Raw genomic sequence first — 27,269 nt, 5'->3', positions numbered from 1 at the left:
TTATCATAATAGCAATTTTCTGCAGCTGCTGCACAAATATTTGTTTATAAATAATTTGAACACTTGGGTTTGTGAGTGAAATTGTAATAATTTCTGCTGTATGTTTCACCAGCTGGGTAATGACAAACTCAGTGGCATTTTGCTTTCCAAACATCTGAAAAGTAATTTTGAAGAAATTACAATATTTTGAACTTAGGATATCTGTCTTTGAATATCAAATTGATTGCTGTCATATCAAGATCATGATATCAGAAAGGAGCTGTTAAATTCAGCTGATGGATTTCTCCAAGCTGATGGATTTCTCCAAGCTGATGCAGCTAAGTGAGTCTAATTGCAAATCAAAGTAATGGAGAAAATTGTCATTGAAAACTGATAATAGTACTTTTCGGCTGCAAGAAGTTAGTCCAACACCAACTGGAAAGCAATAAATGTAGTGTGATTCACCAGGTAACTATGATAATAGTTCTGCCGCCTCCTCCTCCTCCTCCTCCTCCTCCTCCTCTTTCTTCTTCTTCTTCTTCTTCTTCTTCTTCTTCTTTCAAAAAATAAGGATGAATCTTACAAATGTCTTTTTGATCTAGGTCTCCCCTGTATGACAGGGCACACAGTTTTAATCTGCCAGGAAGTTTCATATCAGCGCACACTCCACTGCAGAGTGAAAATCTCATTCTGGAAACATCCCCCAGGCTGTAGCTAAGCCATGTCTCCGCAATATCCTTTCTTTCAGGAGTGCTAGTTCTGCAAGGTTCGCAGGAGAGCTTCTGTAAAGTTTGGAAGGTAGAAGACGAGATACTGGCAGAAGTAAAGCTGTGAGGACGGGGCGTGAGTCGTGCTTAGGTAGCTCAGTTGGTAGAGCACTTGCCCGCGAAAGGCAAAGGTCCCGAGTTCGAGTCTCGGTCCGGCACACGGTTTTAATCTGCCAGGAAGTTTCATATCAGCGCACACTCTGCTGCAGAGTGAAAATCTCATTCTGGAAACACCCCCAGGCTGTGGCTAAGCCACTTCTCCGCAATATCCTTTCTTTCAGGAGTGCTAGTTCTGCAAGGTTCGCAGGAGAGCTTCTGTAAAGTTTGGAAGGTAGGAGACGAGATACTGGCAGAAGTAAAACTGTGAGGACGGGGCGTGAGTCGTGCTTTGGTAGCTCAGTTGGTAGAGCACTTGCCCGCGAAAGGCAAAGGTCCCGAGTTCGAGTCTCGGTCCGGCACACAGTTTTAATCTGCCAGGAAGTTTCATAATCAAAATGCATAATAATGTAGGTTGGTGTACTACATTGCTTCTATATGTGATAACAGCAGTTATTAAGTGAGATGACATGATAAGCGCAATGTAAACTATATTATGAATTGACAATTAGTTAAATTTGGTGAAAGGGGTTTACTTATTATGATGTTCCATTAATTCAGAAAATGAATAGTTGCAGTTATCAAGCAAGAACTGTTCTAACTTTATTTTAAATGCATTTAATGTTGGTATGCATTTTAGGTAAGAAGCCAAATGGTTATATAACATAGCTCCAGTATGATACACTCATCTTGTACATAAGTTCGTATTTACTGTGTTCATGTGTAGGTTCATCTTCTGCCTAGTTACATATGTGTATATTTCATAGTTGTGTTTGAAGAGATTTTCCTTTTTTAAGATGCTCCCTTTTGTGAAAATTAGAATTTCGTTGAACTGCTTACTGGATTTCAGTGAGTGAATGAAACACAGTTGAATCCATCCCTTCCAAATCTAAAGTGCTAACAGCAGGAATTGCACAGTTTCATTTCAGAAAAATTAAATTAATTTTCATATCTATCTAATATTACTGTTTCAAGAGACTATGCATAATAGTTGCAGTCCACCTGTTTGTTAGCTTCACATATTATGTTCCAGATGTGACACAGTGACTGTTTTGTTTTTTAAACGTTTGAAGACTAGTTTGATGCAGTTTTCCGTGCTAGTCTATCCTGTGCACGCCTCTTCATCTCTGAATAACTACTGCAGTGTGTGTGCACTTGAACCTGCTTACTGTATTAATATTTTGTCTCCCTGTACAAAACTCTTGCTCCGTTAAAGATAATATTCTTAGAGTTCCCAGTGTGGTTGGTTTCCTCTGTGAATGTGGTAGCATTTACATAGATCAAACCATTCACACTGTCACTGAGCTTTGTGCAGAGCATTCATGACATATCAGAGAAAGGGAAGTTGAGAAGTTGGTTGTGGCTAGATATTGTGTAGAAAAGGGGCATAAAATATTTTTGGAAAAATCATATTGGGATTCTGTTATCAAGGAAGTGATCAAAATTAAGATAAACAGCAACAATTTTAACATAGGCCAGGGTACCCACTTAGTAGGGCATGGAGGCGGGCTTCAGCCATTGAGCATGTAGGGACATGGTAGCAGCAGCTTCAAACATGTCGCTGGCCGTTCACACCATGTGACATCACTTGGTCCCGTGGTGGACAGAGCCACATGGAGCTGCCCACATTGCCTTCCGTGCAAACGCCACTCCAGCCCTCTCTGGAAGGTTTCAGACACTGCCATTATATCTACATAAGCAGAACACTGTGCCAGCCCCAGCCCTCATTGATTTCAACTCATTATGTTGTTGGTGAAGATAGATCTCAAAAGTTCAAGTGTTTTATTTGAAATGGTGCGGCTTGAAAATCGAGAAAATTTTATTGACATGGAATAGTTTTTTCATGGCTGAATCTTCCGATGATCTCCATAATTCTGAGTGAATAATAGTGTGTTAGTTAGTTATATGTTCCATTGATCAATTTCACACTAACTGTTATGATGTGGAACGTTTCAAGTGCAAAAAAAAAAAAAAAAAAAAAAAAAAAAAAAAAAAAAAAAAAAAAAATCACATATGAATCAAGGTTTTTTAAGCTTAAAACTTTTATTGCCTACCCCATTCCCTTAAATGGCACAAAATGCATGTCTTATACCTGTAGATTTATTTATTCCTGTTCAAGAACTCATGTATGGTGTAGAGGGAGTTGTCAAGGAGATATGATTTCAGTTTATTTTTGAAACTATTACTGCTGTCTATCAGTCATTTTATTTAGTCTGGTAATTTATTGAAAAGTTTTACAGCAGCATATTTTACTCCTTTCTGTGCTAAAGATAGGTTAAGTAGAGGATAGTGTAAGTCTTTCTTTCTTCTGGTATTACAATCATAAATGTCACTGTTGTTTTTAAACTGGACTATGTTGTTGAGAACAAATTTCATTACAGAGTAAATGTGCTGTGGGGCTGTTGTAAGAATTCCTAACCTTTTAAACAGATGCTTACAAGACGTGTGACTATGAGCTCCACACATTATTCTAACCACTTTCTTATAAGCAATGAATACTTTTTGCCTAGGTATTGAGTTACCCCAAAATATTATTCTGTATGACATCAGAGAATGAAGGTATGCAAAGTTTGTTAGCTATTTCTATATCCTCAAAATTGGCAGTTATTCTAATTGCAAAAATTGCTGAACCCAATCACTTTAGGAGAACCAAAATATAAATTTTCTGATCAAGATTCTCATCTATATGAACACCCAAAAACTTAGTGTGCTCTACCCTGGTTAATAACCTCTGTTGATGTGTTACATTCATTGAAGGAAATGTGTTCCTTGCAGCAGAAAATTGGCTGTACTGTGTTTTTTCAAAGTTCAGAGGTAGGCTATTCACAGAAAATCGATTAATAATTTTTCCGAAGACATTATTTGTATCATATCTGTTGGAGTTTCTTTCACTGGATTAATAATGATGCTAGTATCATCAACAAACAGCATCAGTTTAGCTTCTTGTTTCAGATGAGAAGGGAGGTCATTCATATATAACAAGAAGAGAAGGAAACCCATGATCGAACCCTGTGGAACACCTAATGTAACTTCACTCCAGTTAGATGAAGTGGCAAACTTCCTTAAATCACTTAAACCATCTAAAGAAACATCTTGCTTCCTGTTCTGTGGATATGATGTAAACCACTCATCTGCTGTTCCATTTAAACCATAGAATTGTAATTTCTGTAACATAATGTCATGGTTCACACAGTTAAATGCTTTGCATAAGTCACAGAAAATTCCTGTTGGTGACATTTTACTATTTAAAGACTCTGTTATGTGGGCAGTGAAATTGTATATTGCTGTCTCAGTGGAACAGCATTTTTGAAATCTGAATTGTGATTTACTAAGTAAATCATTACTGTTAACCACTCACTCTTGAGTACATTACTTTCTTGATGATTTTTGAAAATGCTGTAAGCAAGGATACTGACCAGTAATTATTGACATCTGTGGTGTCCCATTTTTTGTAGAGAGGCTTGAAATGGCATATTTTAACCTGTCTGGACAAATACCTTGAGTTAGTGATACATTCTACTGTGAATGAAAATTTCTAGTTCTTCATAAAGATTGAGTTTGTGACCTCTGTTTATTTTCTGACGTATTACCAGATTGTCCTTCTTTATGTTATCAAAGGAAAATCCTGTGTCCTGAATGTGTGTAGCTATGGCAGATTTATTGGGTGTGTTGTATTTGAATGCATTAATGTGTACTTTGAATCTAGTTCAGAAGCTTTGTCTAGTCTGACCTACATTTAGTAAGAGGCATTGAATGCATTTTATCTTGTATACACAGGAGTTGGAGAATTTATCTTTACTGGTTTTTGAATTGTGTGGCAGTCTATTACCAGATTTATTGTTGGTTGAGAAAACAACTCTACATTATATGATGTCAATACATTAGCAATTTTTTGTGAAACAGTGCCAAAGTAGGTAAGACATACTGTCCTGTTATCTGTCTGCTTGTTGTTCTTATTTACGTTTCCATCTATTCCTTTCTTAACTTTCTATGAGTGTAGATTGAAAACCATTTGCAGCTGCTATCTGTCTGATCACCTCAGTTTCATTTTGGAGCATTTCTTTGCTTAATGGCATTTTGTGTGCTCTGTGCAACATGGGTCGATAGTGTGTGTGTGTGTGTGTGTGTGTGTGTGTGTGTGTGTGTGTGTGTGCAGGTGGCATGAAGAAGCATGGATATTTACATTTGTAGATTTGTAGTTGTGAATTTTCTGTAAATACTAAGCATGTGTTCACTGTTTTTTCTTGTGATGGTGAGATCCTAAAAGCTTACTGAGTTCCGAGTTTCATATTCACACATGAATTGAATGTTCTTGTGTGTGCTGTTGAATCCTTGAATTACGGCCTCAACACTAGTTTGTTTTCCCTCTCTCTTATTAGTAATATTTCATCTACATATCTTTTGTAAAAGTTAATGTCTTGTACACATGGGCTCTTGCTATTGAATAATTTTTGCTCAGAGTGGTTAATGAATATGTTAGCTATGATCCCCACTATCACCATTTAAAATTTATAATCATATTATGCTAATAAGTGGCTGTTATACATTTCTGTAGCAAAATGAAACCACAACAAACAACTGTCTGCATCCAACTAGCAAAAATGTAACATATTATCATTGTTCCATTTGAAGATGAGAGTGTAAACTATTGAAACACATCGTAGTATGAAATAAAAAAAGTGACTGACACAGACAATTGTTTTATTTGTACTTTTATTTTCATATAAATAGTCGCAGTTCCTTATAAAAGTGCAACATGGATGACATAAGGTTACACTTCAGAGAACTGCATAACTATGATCCACCAAAAAAAGAATTTAATTTTGATAACATGATCGAAATACGACCAGACTCGAAGCCACCAACAATAGAGGACATCAGAGAAATCATGAAACAACTTAAAAATAACAAAAACTAAGGAAAAGTCAACCACTCACCTACAGTCAGTTGGGGCAACTTCTTACCAGTCAGGGTATCTTTGCACCACTTACTACTTTTGTTTCAAATGGCTGCTGCTCCACGTACTTGCATTATTATGGAATAAAAGTAACAGTTTTATTACCATTGCGGTGTCCAATTAATATTTCAGTTGTCTTTGCACCATATGACAAGCTGTCAGGATTGTGAATAGCCTTTAATTGCATTATTCTTGTCATTCCATAATTCCATTTTTTTAAAAGAGAAATAGTTTCTGCTGCTGTCTGAATAATAATGTCACTAATGTCTTCTTGTAGTAAACATTTACGTGTTCTTTTAACCAAAAGCATTTTGAAATAATTTTGTCTGGGCAACTTCTGTGTATGAAGTATTTTGGGTTGGTGTTGTGCTTTATTGAATCTAACAATAGATAGTGATCTGAACCCAAACCAACATTCTTAGCTACTTTTACATTGAGTACTTCCATTGCAGATTGTCCACTTATAGCAACATGATCAAGTTGTTTCTCTCCACATATTGGATTTGATGATACCCATGTGATTTGCTTTCTAGGATTTTTTGAATAATGTAGATTTTAGTGCTACATTGTGCTGTCTGCACAGATGTACACATCTTTCTCCATTTGCATTGGTTGTTTTATGTGCAAGGAATTTTCTTTCTAAGGGTCTGTGATGACGTTCTTTGCCAGTTTGTGCTTTACAGCCTCCAAGTGGCATTACCGTGGTTTTGAATAGAATATGATCTAGGTTGACACATTTGGTCAATGAATTTCTGCTTGCTCCTTCTCTGTTTTTCTCATTTTTTGGTGAGTATGTACTAAAAATAGTGTAAACTTTATTTGATGATCTAAACATTAGTGTGGAAAGACTCATTAATTCATTTAAATTCTGTTATTTAATTTGGTATGTTTTGTTTGCAATTAAACATGTTCGAAGTTGACGTACATTCTTCATAACTCTTTAGTACATGTAATTGAAATCTAACATATATATGTATTTTCTTGTTTGAAGGTACTGATGTCCATCAAGATGAATCTCCTGGACAGAAAGCACCTTACTACCTTGCTGAATAAAGCAGAAGAAATCCTCAAAGATGTGGATGACTGCAAATTGCTGTTGAAGTATGATGGGAAATTTTATATTCAAGAAGATATCAAAGATGTACAACATGAAGAAGAAAGGACAAAACTGATGCTTAAAAACATAATTATCACATGGTGCTGTGATAAATAACTAAATTACATATCTTAGACTTGTATCCCACTATTTTAATGGTTCACATAACTACAACTATAGCATTTTTTTTTTTTTTTCCATTCCAATCATAGACAATGAAAACCCCATAACTCCATTTTCTTAAAATTTTACAGGCAAAGGAAAAACTGTTTCTTAAAAAATAAAATATAGTGATACAGATAAAGTGGCTACTTGTGTAACTATATTTTAGAACTGTAGCTATTGACAGATTATAGAAATCGGTGTACTTTCAAATCTCTCATTGATAATGGAAATACTGGTTATCGAAATTAAGAGATTTTCACAGATAAATGGAGTTATGAGTTTTCATTGCCTACCATCAATATATAACACAGTTGAAATGATTTTTTATGGTTTAATAGTGTTGTATATCCCTCATTGATACCACCATATTTTTTAAGAAGAAGAAAAAGCTGTCAACCACATGAATGATAATGTAAATATGGAACAAAGCTTGTAACATATTGTATTATATTCATAAACAAGTATATGAAACAGGTGACATTATTTGTTGAGTATCCAGATGTAAATATTCCACGAATCTAAGCAAAATAGCTATTGGCACAAATATGTGCTGCTTCAAACAAGTATGAAAACCAGTTATAACCAAATACAACCAGACAAAGTGAAAGTTTCAAGAAGTCATACATACACAGAGAGAAATATTTGATCATGCACTTTCAGAATGTTGTGCTTGTGTGGTAATCATCCTGAATACAAGCAGTGTAAATAGACTACCCCCAGCATTACATTTAATGAATAATTGTTACCCTCTTCAATCATGGAGACCCCTGTAAACAAGAAACATCATCATTATAATGACTTCACTAGGCTACATTTCATTATAACAAAGAAAGCATATCCATGTGAACACTGAACTCACATACTGAGTACTTTGTAAAATGTTTGCTTCTTCCTTTGACTAAAGATTAACCTTGCCTATTGTTCTATTTGGTATACATCTTTATGTGTACTTAATGCCATTTCACCATAGTTTTCTTATTTGGTAGTAGTATTTTATTATACCACCCAGAATGTATAGAATTTTTTTTCAAAATGAGATGTTTTAAGGTTCTAGGTTTGTTTTAAGGTTTGAAAGTACAAAACAAGCTTAGGTAAATTGTTTAAAATTTTAATATAACGAACTGTAGAATTATAATGATCACAAGTGGTCAACAGTAACATGTGATTTGTGAAGTGTACTTTAGAACTGACACAGCCAATCACATAACCAGGAAAACAAAGCTTTAGATTATAAAGTATGAAAGTCGTTTATTACAACATGCTCTTCTTTAGGGTGTGTACATATTGTCATCTTCATTCCATGAATATCTCTTTGTTTGTAATAACTTTGGTGCTACATATCCCTCTGGCAGAGAGGTATGTAACTGTACATCTTCATAGTCAACAAATGATAGTAGCAGTAGTGAAACCATACAATAGTTTAGAGTTGAAAATAAAATGCTGGTTGGAGGTTTACAGTATCTGTTTTGCATGTGACACATGGACAGTTGGACACTGCACATCTACAGGGTTTGACAGTGATTGTACCATGACTATGAGTTGCAATGCCTGTATGTAATTTGTATCTTCCCCGTTTCAGCACCCCATATTGGAGAAGCATGGTGCACAACTGAGTAAAAGCACATGCAATAACAACATAGCTTGACATTGTGCAAAATAAAAGAAATCAATTGAAATATCAAAGTCATCTGTTTCATGTCAGAACTTGAGACATATATCCATGTCATGTTTCCTGTATTGTACAGTACTGAACTGGAAGAAGTGATTGTGCATTGAGAGAGAGTAAACAAGGTCGGTCAAAGAAGAAATGCTTTGTATTCCTTTAGCAAAAATTAATATTTGTTAAAATACTTGGATTCGAGCATAAGTAAAAGTGCATCAGTGACAAAGTCCATCTAAGCTAAAATCAGAATTCTTATAACATTTGTATTTGGAGGGAAACATGGAAGCTAGGGCTGAATGGGCCAGGTAACGGGGAGAGCACAAAATGTTTTGCTTGTGAAATGTAATAAATACAATGTAACTGAAATCATGTTAGGTATCACTGATAGGTGGACTCTACATTATTATAAGGGGTTACAGGTTTTGTATCCTGAGCTGAGGACCTCCTATGCTATTTGTCAAAATTATGTAGACATTTGGTTTGTGAAGTACGGAAATATGTGAATACCAAATTATTAACTTTTACCACTGTATTTCCATGCTCACTACGCCGACGTGACGTAATTGTGTGTGACATCCCAACACCAAATAAGACGGACTTAATAGGATCCCAATGTGAGCCAAAAAAGACATACATTCCAAATTGAAAACACATGAGTTGATGAGTTGAAAAAGCTCTGCTCTGTACAGGCGACCAGTGTTGCAACGACTTGGCAGTTGTGTTGTTTTGCTTGCTGCAGAAAAGATTGATGATTCTGTCATTTCACTCCCTTGTTAGCTTGCGAACTAATTCCTTTATGTGTTTGTTGCTGATTTCAGAATTCAGTCGGGCAAAGTCTAAGAGCAAATGTATCCTTCTTTCATTTACAATTTCTTAGACTTAGGCCAGTTGACGTGCATTTTTACATTGTAAGCACAGACAGATGTCTCAGTTACAATGCTTGCTGCTTACATAGTGACTAACCATCATAATGATTCTTCCGTGGATTCACTTGGTGCTTCCATTTCCTTCGCGTTGTCCTGATGTAGTTCTTAGCTGCACACGGCGGGGTCAGGGATTTTCTCTGCCTCGTGATAACTGGGTGTTGTGTGATGTCCTTAGGTTAGTTAGGTTTAAGTAGTTCTAAGTTCTAGGGGACTGATGACTATAGATGATAAGTCCCATAGTGCTCAGATAATCATTATCCAAACTTCGGAACCCACTCCTTGACAAAAACTTTAGCCACTGTCTCAGCACTTTGATCAGGTATTGGTATCATGAGAAGATATCTGGAGGAATTATATAATGTGTATTTATTCCCATTGTTAGTCATAGGTAAAGGTCTAACAACAGCAATTCCTACATTTTGAATGGTTTAATGTTTTCTGTCAGTTCTTCTAATGGTGCCTTAGTTTTTTCCAAATTATTCCATCTATTACAGGAATCAAATGGTGAAACAAACTCAGAAAGTCAGCTTTATGACGTGGCCACCAAAACGTCTAAGCTATTTTAATGTCCATTGCTCTTTCACTGCAGTGTCCTTATAATGAAGAATCATGCTGCTCTGTCATGATTTGTTTTCTTATGCTTTCCGGAGTTACTTGACGGTTTCCTTTACTATTGATTTTGCACAGATATCCATCTTCTTCAACAAAACACTGATCATTTTTCTGTATTTTGCAGCGTAGATCTTCCTCTTGAGCTGCTTTTAACTTTTCCTCGTTACTTATTGTAACACGAATACAAACTGTTCGGCTCATCGTGTCAGTATGCACACGTAATTAACCAGGTCAGTGAATAACTTTTAAACTTGAACTCACTCAGTTTCAGAGCCACCTTGTTAATCTGGGACTTTGGTCCTTTTAGGTCAGTAAACATTTAAGTACAGCATGGTCAGTAATCAAGTTAAATTCTCATCCTGTCAGAAAACATCTGTTATGTGTTATACAAAAACCAAAACACAAAGCTCCTTTTCTGTTGTAGTATAATTACATTCTGCTTTGCTTAATTGTTTGGGGGCAAATGGTATTGGGTGTTCATGGCTGTCAGTTTCGTGATACAAAATAGCGCCAACAGCAAAATTCAAAGCATATGTCAAAAGAATGAAGGGCCTGCTGAAATCTGGATAAGCTGACACTGGAGCTGTGGTTAGGGCAGTTTTAAGTTCCTCCATTCATTTGCATTCTGTCGACCAATTAAATGTGGTTCCTTTTCTCAGTAGTGTCATCATTGGACGTGCTATAGTTGCATAATTGGCTATTAAATTTCTAAAGAAATTTACTAATCCCAAGAATGATTGTAGTTCCTGGGTCATTCCACACCAAGTGGTCTAAAACTGAAAAAAGTTCCCACCATCATGGTCTCCAATTTTCGTCAAATTTTAACTGTAGCTTTAGTCAAGTGTTGAAGTAAGTTTCCCAAGATTTCAGGCCTCTAGCTGCAATAGCTGCTGATCTAGACCCCCTTGTCTGAAGTGTACTTAGTCCGTGTGCATGCAACATAAAAAAAATGTCATATTTGGAGTCTAATAAAATCGAAACTAATTCATAAGAATGGTTAGTAAGATGCGACCCTGTACAGTTTTTTTTGCTGATTCCAACGAAATTATGTATAACATTACTCATGCAAACCCCGGTCAAATAACTCGACTCAAAGTATACTTCAAAATTTGTCGTGACACAACGCGACAAATTTTGACCAATATTAAGACTGCAATGATTTCCTTGCAGTTGAAGATATGGACTTGAACTTTTGGCCAAGCTTCATGCTTGTGCTAGACATAATGCAGCCGGATTTGCAATGATCCAGGCCATATGGTCGCCCTGCAGTATCTCTTCAAATTAGGCAGTGTCAGCACAAACGGTAAAATTTACCAAAGTTTCAAGCCAATTACTAAAAAATAGTTGGCCTGAATCTGCTTGTGAATAGTATCACCTAAAAGAGAAACTCTTGCTCTACAAGACTGACATTTGTTTTTTTTGCAACGCGACCATTAAGTACTCATTAACTCACATCAAAGTTGTTATATTTTGTATGCGCGATGCACTAATTTTTCTTCATTTCTAGGAATTTGAATCTTAATAGTCGCTTAGAATTACTGATATAATTGGATATTTCATTCGTGTTTTATTCAGTGATTGGCCAGTGAGAGATGTCAGAAGTTAATGAAGAAGAAGAATCGTTGGCCCCCTGTTCAATTGGAAAAGATGCTGCTGCATCAAAGTGCCATGTTATCTTCTATGCTAAGAAGACTGGATTCAAAGCGTTTAGTGATTTCACAGAATGTGACCAGAAATTGCTTGTTTCGCGTTCAGAAGCCAAACTTGACGAAAATTCCATCATTTGCTTCCACCATGAAGCCCTCTTCCTACATGAATATCAAGCGATGCAAAAGAAATGTTGCAATCCATTCAAGAAGAGGAATCACAATGTAAAAGCTGGACTTAGACTGCTTGATAATGAAACTGCTGCCAAACTTTGCCTGTTAAAGAAAAAAGAAGTGATTGATATAAAACCTGGTCAGAAGCTTTGCCCTCGCTGCATGTCGGCACTGAACCAAAAGCTAGAAGATTCATCATCACTATCAACCCAATCTGAACAAGATTTCACAACGGATGAAACTGAACCAGCCATCAACAAAAGTTTATCATTTATTGGTGCTTCACCATTGAAAAGAAGACAACTAAGTAAAAGAGATAAGCAAAGCTATGCAAAAAGAAAGATCTTGGATGCACAAAGTTTAATTGGGAATCAAATTGCTGCTGCTGTAGGAATCAATTACGATGAACAGCCAAGTTCAAGTAAAAGTCGCCCATGCAATAATTGTGCAGATCTTGATAATCTTATAGAAGAGTTGAAAGAAAAATGTAAAGTGTCAAATCGTAGGACAAAAGTTCAAATATTGACCTTGGTTCCAAGAAGCTGGACAATTAAAGATACGACAACAGCATTTAATGTATCAGAAAGAATGGTAAAGCAAGCGAGAAAACTGAAGAATGAGCAAGGTGTTCTAGCTTTTCCAGCAAATCGGCAAGGAAGGAAGCTTTCAGATGAAGTTGTCCAGAAAGTACATGACTTTTTTCAAGATGACGAATTCAGCAGACTTTGTCCAGGGAAGAAAGACTGTGTGCCTGTGAGAATTTCAGGAACAAAGGTGTACAAGCAAAAGCGGTTGTTGCTTTGCAATTTGAAGGAAATGTACGTGTCTTATCAGAAGCAAAATGGACCAGAAATTGGCTTCTCAAAGTTTTGCGAGCTTAGACCAAAATGGTGTGTTACAGTTGGCTCTGCTGGAATGCACTCAGTTTGTGTCTGTACAATACACCAAAATGTCAAGCTTATGCTCACTGGTGCATCAATCAATGAAGACTACAAGGAAATTCTTAGCAAAGCTGTTTGCAGCTTGGAAAACAAGGATTGTATGCTTCATCGTTGTGAAAACTGCCCTGGTCCAGAAGGTGTAGAAGCAGTTATTGCAACATATTTTGAAGATAATGACCCTGAAGAACTGATTGAGTACAAACAATGGATTCATACCGACAGGGATACTTTAGAAACAAAGCAGCTTTCAACAGAAGAGTATGTTGAAGATATTGCAGCAAAAATTTGGAACCTGTCTTGTCATCACTACATTGCCAAGCATCAAAGCCAGCACCTGAAAGCTCTCAAAACTGATTTGAAAGAAGGCGAATTCATAATACTAATGGATTTTGCTGAAAACTATTCATTTATTGTTCAAGATGCAGTGCAAGGCTTTCACTGGGAAAACAGTCAAGCAACAGTTCATCCATTTGTAGTCTACTACTGTGAAAACGAAGAGGTGCAATGTGTGAATCTTTGTGTTATTAGTGACTGCCTTCGACACGATACGATTACTGTCCATGTTTACATTGGAAAAGTAATCAATTACCTGAAGATGCAATTTTCCAAAATAAGCCACATCCACTACTTCAGTGATGGTTCAGCTGCACAATATAAGAATTTCAAGAATTTTCTCAACTTATGCTATCACAAAGAAGATTTTGAAATAACAGCAGAATGGAATTTCTTTGGAACAAGCCATGGAAAGTCGCCTTGTGATGGCATTGGAGGCACAACAAAACGGTTGGCAGCAAGAGCAAGTTTGCAACGTCCATATGAAAACCAGATTCTAACACCCAAAGATCTTTTCAACTTCTGCAATGATAATATCAATGGAATCAAATTCTTTTTCATCAGCAAAGAGGAAGTTGAAGAAGAAAAAGCTTCTCAAGAAGAAAGATTCCTGCAAGGGCACACTCTAGCTGGCACAAGAGAAAACCACCATTTTTTGCCCATTGATATGACGACAATTAAGGTCAGTAGAGTTTCTAATGATGCGACATCTTTTTTGGCCAAAATTAGTGCTGCTGAAGTAGTAGTTCAAGTCATGGATCTTCAGCCTGGGCAGTATGTTGCTTGCATTTATGAAAAGAAATGGTGGATTGGAAACATCGTTGAAATCTCAGTCGAACAGAAAGATGCTTTCATAAGCTTTATGCATCCTCATGGTCCTGCAAGTTCATTTTATTGGCCCTTAAGACGTGATACTTGCTGGATTCCAGAACAACTTATCATTGGTGTTATTCCAGCTCCATCAGTGACATCATCTGGTCGGCAATACAGTTTTCCTGAAAGCATTCTCTTGCAAATCAACGATGCTTCCAGAATGATGAAGTAACTGAGGAAGACAGGCTTGGGAACCTGCATAAAGAAACCCACAATCAGGCTTGGGATCCTGTGGTAAAGACACCCTGTAATCAGGCTTGGGAACCTGCAGTAAAGATACCCACCCGTGGCTGTTACTGCATGGCTATCGGGCGTGGCCCCTATGGCGATGGGGATGCTGGTTTTATTGTGATAACCAGTAATGGCTCAGCCATCATGGACCAACGCAGGGCACTGCGCACACAAAATATAAGATACTTTGACCTGAGTAAATAAGCACTTAATGGAAGCGTTGCAAAAGAAAAATATATCCATCTTGTAGAGCAAGAGTTTCTCTTTCAGATGATACTATTCACAATTAAATCCAGGCTGACTATTTTGTAGTAATGGGCTTTGAACTTTGGTAAATAAAGCCATTTGCGCTGACACTGCCAAATTTGAAGAGATTTTGCAAGGCGACTATAAAGCCTGGGTAGTTGGAAATCCAGCTGTATTATGTCCAGCACAAAGATAAGACTTGGTAAAAAGTTCAAGTCCATATCTTTATCTGCAAGGAAATTATTGCAGTCTGAATATTGGTCAAAATTTGTCGCATTAAGTCACGACAGAATTAGGGGTACACTTTGAGTCGACTTGTTTGACCGGATTTTGCATCAGTAATCTTATAATTAATTTCGTTTGAATCAGCACAAAAAACTGTACAGGGTCTCATCTTACTAACCATTCTTATGAATTGGTTTCAATTTTATGAGACCCCAAAAATGGCATTTTGTCTGATGTCGCGCGCATGCGAACTTACTACCCTTCAGACAAGGGGGTGTAGATCAGCAAGTATTGCAGCTAGAGGCTTGAAATCTTGAGAAACTTAATTTAGCACTTGACTAGTGCTACAGATAAAATTTGAAGAAAATTGGAGACATGATGGTGGGAAGGTTTAGACCACTTGGCATGGAATGACCCTCCTTTAAATTCTGCGGCTCAGGGAAGCTCTTGACAGCTTCGGTTAATTTTGGGTCAGAATGGACACCTTTGCTTCTTATAACATGTCTAGTGTTCACTTGACTTTGTGTAAAATGACATTTAACTATTGATTAGCACTTCTTATATGCTCAAAAACTGCTTGAAGTCATTCGGTATGTTGCATACTATGCTGAACCAAATGAGTGAGATGTAAATTTGAATGTTCTCAGAAAACATCCATGTATTCCAACAAAAAGGCACTAAAATCTTCTGCTCTCAACTGTCAAATGTTCTATCTTCTGCCAAATCTTGTTCTTCACTTCATTATTAGCTTTTACTCTTTGTTGCAATTTTTCATTACTCTACAAAACCGTCTTCGTGACTGCAACATTTGATACCTCATTTGGAATATACAACTTTTACATATAATCAAAACTCCAGCAACCTTTGTTCCTCATGGCAATACAATGTCTTCATTGAAAATGTTCGTTATTGTTACTGGGTCTCTAGCTACATTCTGTCTCACCATTGTAGCAACACTTACACTTCTGACAACATGACAGTGCATCTTCTCCAATAACACACATTTACCTGACCATTCAGTCACTAACATATCTCCTTTACATTGATGTACCTTGACTTTGAGGTTGATTGTTTTTCCTGCTCCATGGGGAATTTGCTGAAGCTGGTCGATTTGCACATTGACTTGGTGGGTTTGAACTGGTGCATCAGGTGGGCTGACCAATCTCACAATGTCAGTGTTGCTGCTCCTGTAAGTACAATTTGGAGAATGATTTCCTATGTCATAGTTACTAGGCCTAGTCTGATCTTTTTATATGCAACAAATATCGCTGCCCCGGTAGTGAACAAGAAATCCAAGTACACCGTCATAGCGAGTTTTATTGTTTGAAGTCCACCTCTGTAGTACAGCGGTAGTGTTACCGCCTACCACACAAGGGGGCCCGTGTTTGATTCCTGGTAAGGGACTGGGTGTTTGGTGTCTTTCATCATCAATTACACACAAATTGCTGAAGTGGCATCAACTAAAAAGGCTTGTAATATGGCGGCTGAACCCCGAGAGGAGATATCCCAGCCAATAAATGCCATACGATCATTTCATTTCATTGTTTGAAACTTCTTGCATCCTCACTGTGTATTTTTCTTGTCTTAAACATAATTCTACATCAACCCCTCCATGATTACATAACCTCTTGCTGTTTAATCTGTGCCTGTATAACTGTATATTTTACCAATGTCACACCATGTTAGATCCGTGCTCCTGTCGCAATACGTAGCTCAATTTGTCATCCGTGATATACAGCATGCATCACAAAAATTGTTTTCGATCTCATTTCTGGTGGATCTAACAGGATGCAGCATGCAACAGATGGTGCGGTGGCACGTACATCCCCGCATTCAGTTAATGATCTGCCAGGTTGTTGCTCACACTACCTTTTCTTTTATTGTGGCAAGCCCTTGATACATGTCACTGTACCCCACAGTTGCAACAAATTTGTTTGTCCTTACAGTCTTTTCGCTGGTGACCAGGCATTTTACATCTGTTACATTCTTCTACATTTCTATTGAACATACAGCACTCTTCTTTTCACACATCATTTGACCATCTGAATGCTTTCACAAAGCCAACAGCTGCGTCTACTGCTTCCTGAAAGGTCTTATTCATGCCAATCTGACTGCTTTGCTTACTTCTCTCCATATAATCCATGGATGAATGTGTCCAAAGCTCTCAGATCAGGTTCAAACAGCTGAATGCAATTCTCATCCTTGTCTTCTATCAACTCGTATGTTTGAGTGTCAATGTTTCGAATTCTGTTGGCAAATTGCTCAATACATTTATCTTGTTGCATCGTCAGATATGAACTTGCTCTCTGTAGAATCTGGTAGCATTCTTGCATTTGAATCTTTGAACAACTGTAAGTTTGAACTCATTGTACACTCCTGCGTACACAAGTGGGCTCTGTGCTAATGAAATCCTGTGCAGCTCCCTGCTATCTGAATTAGCCCACGAACCCACCAAGGCAGCTTCTTCAAGTTTCCGAAAGAATATTTTTATGCCTTTCTCGGGTTTTCTGCTAAATACTGGTACTGATGTCAATAATGAGAAATTCTTAATGGGCTAGCACTGCGTGAGCTATCGCTCGCTAAGTCACGTGAAAGGCTGCATTAATTTCTGTCTGTTTTTAACCACTGTATCTTATTTCACAAAATGCTTATAACAGTTCAGAGATTGGCCATGTTACTCAGCATAATGTATGCCAATGAAATCGCTCAAATATAGGAAAAAGTTTTATACATCCATAACTGCTTTTTGTATTTAAGTCAAATTTGAGCAGACAACCTGAATTCCAGCATTTAACATCCCCGTATTGTCGGCTGATGTCCATGCTGCTGTTGTTGCTGCTTTGGAGAACTGACTGGAACTCTGAATTCTTGGAAGTTCACACATACTGCCTCCCCCCTCCCTCCCTCAGGATTGTAGATATCCATAACTGATCCCCATGCTGACACCACTTCTATGAGGGCCTATGGGTTTGTGTCTTTGGCTGAGGGCTGCCCTTGGTATTTGACAGTATTATGCATGCACTGGGTCAGTGAGGTACAGAAATATGTGAACACTGATTTATTAACCTTCACCAATTTATTTCCACAAGAACAGTTATAATAATACACTCACAAAACACTGACCTGTCAGTTATGTGTCTAACATCCTAGCACAAATAAATAAAGATATGTCAAGACTCCAGTGTGAGCCAAAAATAGTTGTGTATTCTGCACTTAAGCCCTGCAAGTTGAAAGAAGCTCTGCTCCATGTAGGCGGCCATTGACGGAACTGGTACTGCATGTGTAGACGTGCTCTGCGGGAGGCGTATATTGGCACCACAGTTTGTCATCATTCCAAGATAGCACCAGCTTGCACTCATTTACTCATGAGATGGCTGCATCCAAACCATCTTTACATTATCTTTAGGAAATGGTACCCTTTACCATGGTACTTACACAAGAAGACAATATAAATAAGTTTAATCTTATGTACAAAATCTTGTACTGATATGTCCAGATGTCATATACATTTCAAAGACATGTCAACACAATCAAAAGATTTGTAGCTATTATTACAAAGAAAAGAATTTCTTTCTGTGTTCTTTCATTCTCATAGTTGTGTTGCAGTAAGAACTGGGGTTTTATAACCACACATTGCTTTATCTGCAATCACATTCAAGTATAGTATTCCAGTGTATGATGCACAAATTATCTTCGTTATGTAAAAAATATAAAACAAAAATATCAGGGATGCAGCAGTTTCCTTTCTCCAGTTCAATTTGATCATATTCACATCATGTATGACTGAGGCATATGACACTCCAGCTTCACGTTTGTGCAGGACTGGGTTTTTCACATGCTACAGCCGTAATTTTTCCCGAGGACATGCAGCTCTACTGTATGATTAAATGATGATGGCGTCCTCTTGGGTAAAATATTCCGGAGGTAAAATAGTCCCCCATTCGGATCTCCGGGCGGGGACTACTCAGGAGGACGTCGTTATCAGGAGAAAGAAAACTGGCGTTCTACGGATCGGAGCGTGGAATGTCAGATCCCTTAATCGGGCAGGTAGGTTAGAAAATTTAAAAAGGGAAATGGATAGGTTAAAGTTAGATATAGTGGGAATTAGTGAAGTTCGGTGGCAGGAGGAACAAGACTTTTGGTCAGGTGATTACAGGGTTATAAATACAAAATCAAATAGGGGTAATGCAGGAGTAGGTTTAATAATGAATAAAAAAATAGGAGTGCGGGTTAGCTACTACAAACAGCATAGTGAACGCATTATTGTGGCCAAGATAGACACAAAGCCCATGCCTACTACAGTAGTACAAGTTTATATGCCAACTACCTCTGCAGATGATGAAGAAATAGATGAAATGTATGACGACATAAAAGAAATTATTCAGGTAGTGAAGGGAGACGAAAATTTAATAGTCATGGGTGACTGGAATTCGAGTGTAGGAAAAGGGAGAGAAGGAAACATAGTAGGTGAATATTGATTGGGGGGAAGGAATGAAAGAGGAAGCCGCCTTGTAGAATTTTGCACAGAGCATAACTTAATCATAGCCAACACTTGGTTCAAGAATCATAAAAGAAGGTTATATACCTGGAAGAATCCTGGAGATACTAAAAGGTATCAGATAGATTATATAATGGTACGACAGAGATTTAGGAACCAGGTTTTAAATTGTAAGACATTTCCTGGGGCAGATGTGGATTCTGACCACAATCTATTGGTTATGAACTGCAGATTGAAACTGAAGAAACTGCAAAAAGGTGGGTATTTAAGGAGATGGGACCTGGATAAACTGAAAGAACCAGAGGTTGTAGAGAGTTTCAGGGAGAGCATAAGGGAACAATTGACAGGAATGGGGGAAAGAAATACAGTAGAAGAAGAATGGGTAGCTCTGAGGGATGAAGTAGTGAAGGCAGCAGAGGATCAAGTAGGTAAAAAGACGAGGGCTAATAGAAATCCATGGGTAACAGAAGAAATATTGAATTTAATTGATGAAAGGAGAAAATATAAAAATGCAGTAAATGAAGCAGGCAAAAAGGAATACAAACGTCTCAAAAATAATATCGACAGGAAGTGCAAAATGGCTAAGCAGGGATGGCTAGAGGACAAATGTAAGGATGTAGAGGCTTGTCTCACTAGGGGTAAGATAGATACTGCCTACAGGAAAATTAAAGAGATCTTTGGAGAGAAGAGAACCACTTGTATGAATATCAAGAGCTCAGATGGCAACCCAGTTCTAAGCAAAGAAGGGAAGGCAGAAAGGTGGAAGGAGTATATAGAGGGTTTATACAAGGGCGATGTACTTGAGGACAATATTATGGAAATGGAAGAGGATGTAGATGAAGACGAAATGGGAGATAAGATACTGCGTGAAGAGTTTGACAGAGCACTGAAAGACCTGAGTCGAAACAAGGCCCCGGGAGTAGACAACATTCCATTTGAACTACTGATGGCCTCGGGAGAGCCAGTCATGACAAAACTCTACCATCTGGTGAGAACGATGTATGAGACAGGCGAAATACCCTCAGACTTCAAGAAGAATATAATAATTCCAATCCCAAAGAAAGCAGGTGTTGACAGATGTGAAAATTACCGAACTATCAGTTTAATAAGTCACAGCTGCAAAATACTAACGCGAATTCTTTACAGACGAATGGAAAAACTGGTAGAAACCGACCTCGGGGAAGATCAGTTTGGATTCCGTAGAAATGTTGGAACACGTGAGGCAATACTGACCCTACGACTTATCTTAGAAGAAAGATTAAGAAAAGGCAAACCTACGTTTCTAGCATTTGTAGACTTAGAGAAAGCCTTTGACAATGTTAACTGGAATACTCTCTTTCAAATTCTGAAGGTGGCAGGGGTAAAATACAGGGAGCGAAAGGCTATTTACAGTTTGTACAGAAACCAGATGGCAGTTATAAGAGTCGAGGGGCATGAAAGGGAAGCAGTGGTTGGGAAAGGAGTAAGACAGGGTTGTAGCCTCTCCCCGATGTTATTCAATCTGTATATTGAGCAAGCAGTAAAGGAAACAAAAGAAAAATTCGGAGTAGGTATTAAAATTCATGGAGAAGAAGTAAAAACTTTGAGGTTCGCCGATGACATTGTAATTCTGTCAGAGACAGCAAAGGACTTGGAAGAGCAGTTGAACGGAATGGACAGTGTCTTGAAAGGAGGATATAAGATGAACATCAACAAAAGCAAAACGAGGATAATGGAATGTAGTCAAATTAAGTCGGGTGATGCTGAGGGAATTAGATTAGGAAATGAGACACTTAAAGTAGTAAAGGAGTTTTGCTATTTAGGGAGTAAAATAACCGATGATGGTCGAAGTAGAGAGGATATAAAATGTAGACTGGCAATGGCAAGGAAAGCGTTTCTCAAGAAGAGGAATTTGTTAACATCGAGTATAGATTTAAGTGTCAGGAAGTCGTTTCTGAAAGTATTTGTATGGAGTGTAGCCATGTATGGAAGTGAAACATGGACGATAACTAGTTTGGACAAGAAGAGAATAGAAGCTTTCGAAATGTGGTGCTACAGAAGAATGCTGAAGATAAGGTGGGTAGATCACGTAACTAATGAGGAAGTATTGAATAGGATTGGGGAGAAGAGAAGTTTGTGGCACAACTTGACTAGAAGAAGGGATCGGTTGGTAGGACATGTTTTGAGGCATCAAGGGATCACAAATTTAGCATTGGAGGGCAGTGTGGAGGGTAAAAATCGTAGAGGGAGACCAAGAGATGAATACACTAAGCAGATTCAGAAGGATGTAGGGTGCAGTAGATACTGGGAGATGAAGAAACTTGCACAGGATAGAGTAGCATGGAGAGCTGCATCAAACCAGTCTCAGGACTGAAGACCACAACAACAACAACTGTTTTGAGGGTGTACCATGAGTACATTGCTGATGGATGTGCATCATCACCAAAGTCAACAGTTGTGTGCAGGGATCACTTTTGTCTATCCTGGACTGTAACAGCAGGCAACCATCCCACAGTGTAGAAAATAAATTGCCATTTCAGTGCTGAAGAACAACAACCAGTAAACAGTCCTACCATCCAGGACCTGCTCCTCTGTATGACAATAAAGAAGCCATCATCCACTGGGGAAGGTGCTCACTCCTTCGTGGAATTTGTTGTACAGACTTTTAATTAATTGCTTAATTCATATGCACTTCTTGATATGATTTTCTACTATTCTGCTAAACCACAGAAATAATACTGCTTTGATGGGAACTCTTGTAACTTTGAAGGTTTAGGTTTACCTGGTCATCACACTGTACCATTCCCCCTTGGTATACAAGTGGCGATATCGGTGATGTCCTACAATGACGGCAGATCTGTACTTTTTACATGACATTGCTGAAGTAGTCATTGTTCTGTGATGTAGAATGTGCAGTGTACAGCCACAGTTTGCTGATGAAGTACATTAATGAAGAAGTGGTATTATCACTTTAGAATTTACCCATTCATCATGAGATGGCTTGCATGCTTTTATAAAAACACATGGTATGTTGATTTACAGCTAAGTTGCCTTAATATAAACAAAAATTCACAGTTTCTAAAGTGTGACAATTCTAAACTGAGAACAGTGCTTTTCAATGAAATAAGCCAAAATTAAATTGTGACTGGTTGCTGCTGTACACTATAAAAATTCTGTATTATATGATATTTTCTGCACCAGAAGACAGGAGAGAGGGACCTGAATGTGGAATTTGAAGGTTGAAAAGATGTCCTCTTAAGAAGTCGGCATATCTGTGGGTTTAACACAGTATAACATACAGTGACAGAGTTACACTCCGCAGTTCAGTACTCACAAATTAATATGTCAGACTGCGGAGATGAGAATCACCTTGGTTCTATTCTTTACCTATATCCACCTAGTTGAATTGGGGGGGGGGGGAGATTTCACTTTACACAAGCAAATTAAACAGTGGAATTTTGAAAACACATTTGCCCAGCTTTAATTATGCCATTCAACATTTACAAAATAGAAGACATGAAAATACTATGAGCTATCCATTAATTAATATGATGAAATTTGAACCTTTATAAGCCAATTGTCACAAAGGGCATTCAAGCTGAATAACCAAATTGTAAAGTTTGCCCCCCTCCCAGCCAATAGCAGGATAGTATTGATGGTGTTTTTTTCATATCTAACAGTATTATCTCATCCATTCTGTCTTTATTTCAATTTCAGATTGTTAATTTACAGTCTGGGTCTAACATCACTAGTATGATTAAAATATTTCTTGTCTACAGTTTGCAGCTTTCTCCGAAACTCATCCAATGTGCTGGATTTATACATTGAGGATATAATTTCAGATTATCACCAAAAAAGAAATGGCCTCCACAATGGTATTAATAATACAAAAAAGTACTTTGCATATACGAAATAAATATTTTTACTGACATGTCTTCGGACTCACAAAATCAGTTTTCAAAAAATGCAAGTTTACCGTCTTGCCCTGTCTTGGCCAAATTCCTGTGGGTGGCAATGGCACAAAGATACCTCTGCTCGCTGCATGTCTCAGTACACAGAGCATGGGCACAGGAACATGGCCACTGAACTTTTGAGGAATGGAACCTGGCCTAAAGAGGTGCAATGCATGTTGGTGTACATCAATGGCAGGGTAAGAGTACATTGAAAACAACATCAGGTAAAGTTTCCCCCTTAGCAGCAGGACACTGTTAAAGACAATTGGTAGGCCTATTCTCATATGAGGGTTCTTTAACTGTATGAAATATGACTCCTGATACATGTGTCTTTGTTTCCCACAGACATATGACACAAAAATTGTCTGTCATATGAATGTGTGTTGTCCCCTGCAGTACTCAGCAAGTGATGTAGAAAGGCAATACACAACCCCATTGTTATTAAATTGTGTGGGAATAGTTTCAGCAACACTCTGTGGAGGGGTGTTTGGGTGGCCACCCAGATCCCCTGACCTTAGATGCATTGAGCCCCTGGGATTTGTTACATAATGCCTGTTGGATGTGTGTAACGTTACTGGAAGATTTCAGGTGGATATCACAACACATGCACTCACAACAATGCTCAGAGCAACTGTGCAAGCAACTTATCACCATCTTTTGGACTTTGAGAAAAGCTAAATCTTTGGCCTGAGAAAGATAAGAGTGTTGTACTGACATTGCACAGACAGTTGGCTGTATAGCATAACGAGTGGTGACTTGCTGGGTGTACAGTCCTTCCAGAAGGACTACACCACAAGATCATAGGATTGTCAGAGTGGCAGAACATATTACTGAAAGCTGGACTGAGATTGCGAGTTGTCATTGTAGTATACATACTTTTTTCCTTACTTCAGTCTCTCTAAAAGACTTATACTACAAATAGCTTTATTAACACACAACATGTATGTGACTAGTTTAAAAAAGTTACATATCATGAGATTTCTCAAAGCATACTAGTTTGTCCATTCACTACATGTTCTAACATAAAAATCTGCAAGACACTAGCAGAATTATAAGTCGTCATTATCCTATTAATATCCATTGCATGATGACTCAGAGTACTATTTGCTCTCATACAGAATGTTACTCACATTGATGTAATTTAAAAGCCTGCAAAATGTGTTGCTTACTGCTTACACCATACTACACACAGTAGAGACTTGCATGGCATAGAACCAGACTCAACTGTGACATTGAATAGCATTTGGTGGTCTTCAGCAATGTGTCTCACTTCTGTTTGTGGTGGTAAGATCAACACCAATGTGGCTGTGGATGACCTCTTGAAAGATCAGATGAAGCAGTGATTCTCGAGCCTCAGCCCTTGGAATCATATTTCAGAGAGCTTTTGGATATGAAAACAGAACTGATTCGTAAATTCTTGAATGAAGGAGTATGATTGCCAGTATGTGACAAGAATCGTGAACTTTATAGCCACATCCATAACCAGGGTAGCAAAGGCATATTTCAGCAGGTTAATTCAAGACCACACACTTCAGCCTGCACCATTAGTGCCTTGAATGATTTACAGATCCTTGACTGGTCTGCCCCGTCCCTTGATTTGTGACCCATGAGCATGTCTGGGATGTAATGGGAAGACACACATTTTAACGCCAGCCTTCCACCAGCAATCATCGTGAAGAGACCATCAGTTTCAATGCAATAATGAGTACATTTGTGCCCAGGGGGTCTTGCCTCATACTGTTGGCAATGATTGTTGGATCTGAATCAAATGAGAGCTTAATCATTTAATAGCCAATACGCAGTGAACATATCCACAAAGTTTGATAAACATTGGACTGTTGCTTCATGGTGTAGTTACTATGAATAGGCCTATCCTTTTCATGTAGCACCTCAAGCATGATCTGCCACTAGGTACTTTGAAAGCACCATTTTACATACCATTGTACTGCAAAAATTCATTGCAAGCTTCCTTAATTGTTCTGTTAGAACAATTGTACAGTTATTGTATATTTATAGCACTCTTAATCATTTCTGAACATTCAAAGTTAAGACAGGATGATATTGTGTATCATTCATTTTTGTGTACGATTTTAGTTAGTAGTACAAAAACTAGAAGTGTGCTGTAGGATGGAGCAGTATGCATCACAGTAGCAATAATCTATATGACTGCCACTATGTGTTGTACAAATCTGCTTAGAAAAACTGGTGATATACTATCAGCTCTCAAATGTAACGTTCCAAGTGCAGAAATTGAAGGTTATTTTCTTGACTGCAGATGTATCAGTTTTTATTAATTCACATAGATGCTAAAAGTGTGTGTGATCATTCTCTATTCTCTGCAGTGGAAAATTTCTAGCACAAAATAAAATTTACAGAAGTTGAAGGGGCTGTCAATTACCATAAAAATGAACTTATTGCACTGGAAGAAACACTTGTAAAAACTGTTTCCAAAGCTGGTTTACAAGAATTTGACAAGACCTGAAGGGGCTGTTAACAACCATGAAAATGAACTTATTGCATTGGAAGAAATGCTTGGAGAAATTGTATCCAAATCTGGTTTACAAGAATTGAAAAATATGCATAAAAGGCCCTTTGCTAGCAAAAAATAAGGTAGAAAATTTTATTTTTTTATCTTGTATATATAGTTGAGAGTATACTGAATGCAAGTTTTCGACCTCCAAATCCCTTGGGACAACTTTTTGTGGCCCAAAAAAAAACTTTTTTCAGGTTTTCACCTATTACTCTGAAATTATGCATCCTACTGAAAATGTTTTTTTGTAAGTCAAAATGAACTCTAGATGAATAGAAAAAAGTGCTTTGTCACATGCAGTGGTTTCTGCAGCAAGGCCGTGTCATTTCTATCTTCACTATTGACTGGGCTCATTACATTCATCTACAAACGATTCGGATCAAGACTTATTGTCGACACTCTAAGTCCAATTGGATTCGCAGGTCGATATATGGAAGCTTCTCTATTCGAGACATTCTTGACTGTATGACCACCCTAACATAACCAGTGAGGGATTAATTTAGCTCGTCTCCAATGATGTCGATTTTGACACCTGCATGACTGATGAATACTTTCCTTTCCATGGGAGGAATCATGGCAGTCTCTCCCTGCACAGCAGTGGAGTCTAACAAGGACATTGATGGGGAAAGAAGACATTCTACTTCTGAATTTTGTCTTCCCAAGTGATGCTTCGCAAAGGGGAATGTAGTCTGAAAGCTGTCGTCATTTAAGGACACCAGGTTCTTCATCAGGCACCATTTTCAATGAAGATACAAATTCTGCAGTCAAACAGGAGAAGTTTCTCGCAAATAAGAGCAACAAGAAGCCCTTGATTTTTATGCTCATGAGGAAATTTGAGGACGGAGGTATTCAAGTGCTACAGGCAGAATAAGATGCCGATTCATTAATTGTTGAAACAGCTATTTCTCAAGTTGCTGAGTCTGGCAGTGTGGCAGTCATAAGCAAGGACATGCTTGTTCTCCTAATGGGTTGAGGAAACAATAACAACAACCTGTACTTTCATAAACCGAGAAGAGGTAAATCAGCAGGATTGTGGTACTCCAGTAATTCTTTCAATTGTGATCCTGTATTTACCCTTTTCAGCCATGCCTTCACAGGCTGTGATACCACATCCCCATTTTTGACCAAGGAAAAGGGAAATTACTAAACCCATGGAGCAACGTTCACACCTCAGAGTGAAAACTGCTGAATTCGTTAAACCCTCAATCCCTCAAGACTTAATAGCACAGGCAGGAGAACAGCTGATGTTACCACTGTAAGGGGATTCCAACTGCGCAACTTTGGACAAGCTCAGGTACAAGCTTTTTTGTAAAGTCTGCCTCAAGAAAATCTTTCAGAGATGAAAGGCTACTGCCAACATTGGACACATTAACGTGGCA

The 27,269-nt window shown here is 37.9% G+C and overlaps 2 protein-coding genes across 2 annotated transcripts in view; both read left to right on the top strand.

Moving 5' to 3' along the window:
• Positions 1-8,851, top strand: part of LOC126162041 (nucleolar pre-ribosomal-associated protein 1) — a 176,291-nt gene extending 167,440 nt beyond the window's left edge. Inside the window, exon 20 of the mRNA XM_049918273.1 lies at positions 6,791-8,851. Within this exon, the coding sequence (XP_049774230.1) occupies positions 6,791-7,012 (222 nt within the window). The 3' untranslated portion in view covers positions 7,013-8,851. The remainder of the gene's footprint in view (positions 1-6,790) is intronic.
• A 3,002-nt stretch (positions 8,852-11,853) lies between these two features.
• Positions 11,854-13,984, top strand: LOC126155707 (ARL14 effector protein-like). The gene is made up of 2 exons (XM_049916246.1): positions 11,854-12,502; positions 13,920-13,984. Exons 1-2 carry the CDS (start codon positions 11,854-11,856, stop codon positions 13,982-13,984), a joined length of 714 nt encoding a protein of 237 aa, XP_049772203.1.
• The last annotated feature ends 13,285 nt before the right edge of the window (positions 13,985-27,269 follow it).

This window comes from Schistocerca cancellata, chromosome 2 (assembly GCF_023864275.1).
Source record: "Schistocerca cancellata isolate TAMUIC-IGC-003103 chromosome 2, iqSchCanc2.1, whole genome shotgun sequence".
NCBI lineage: Eukaryota > Metazoa > Arthropoda > Insecta > Orthoptera > Acrididae > Schistocerca > Schistocerca cancellata.
The sequence above is the reverse complement of the archived record's forward strand: the minus strand, read 5'-3'. Positions and strand labels throughout refer to the sequence as shown.

Bases quoted from the DNA above. Each gene is read 5' to 3' on its own strand.
- LOC126155707 (XM_049916246.1), top strand. From the start codon at position 11,854: ATGTCAGAAGTTAATGAAGAAGAAGAATCGTTGGCCCCCTGTTCAATT. The intron at 12,503-13,919 runs GTAAAAGTCGCC...CTTTTTCATCAG, and splicing joins CGATGAACAGCCAAGTTCAA to CAAAGAGGAAGTTGAAGAAG.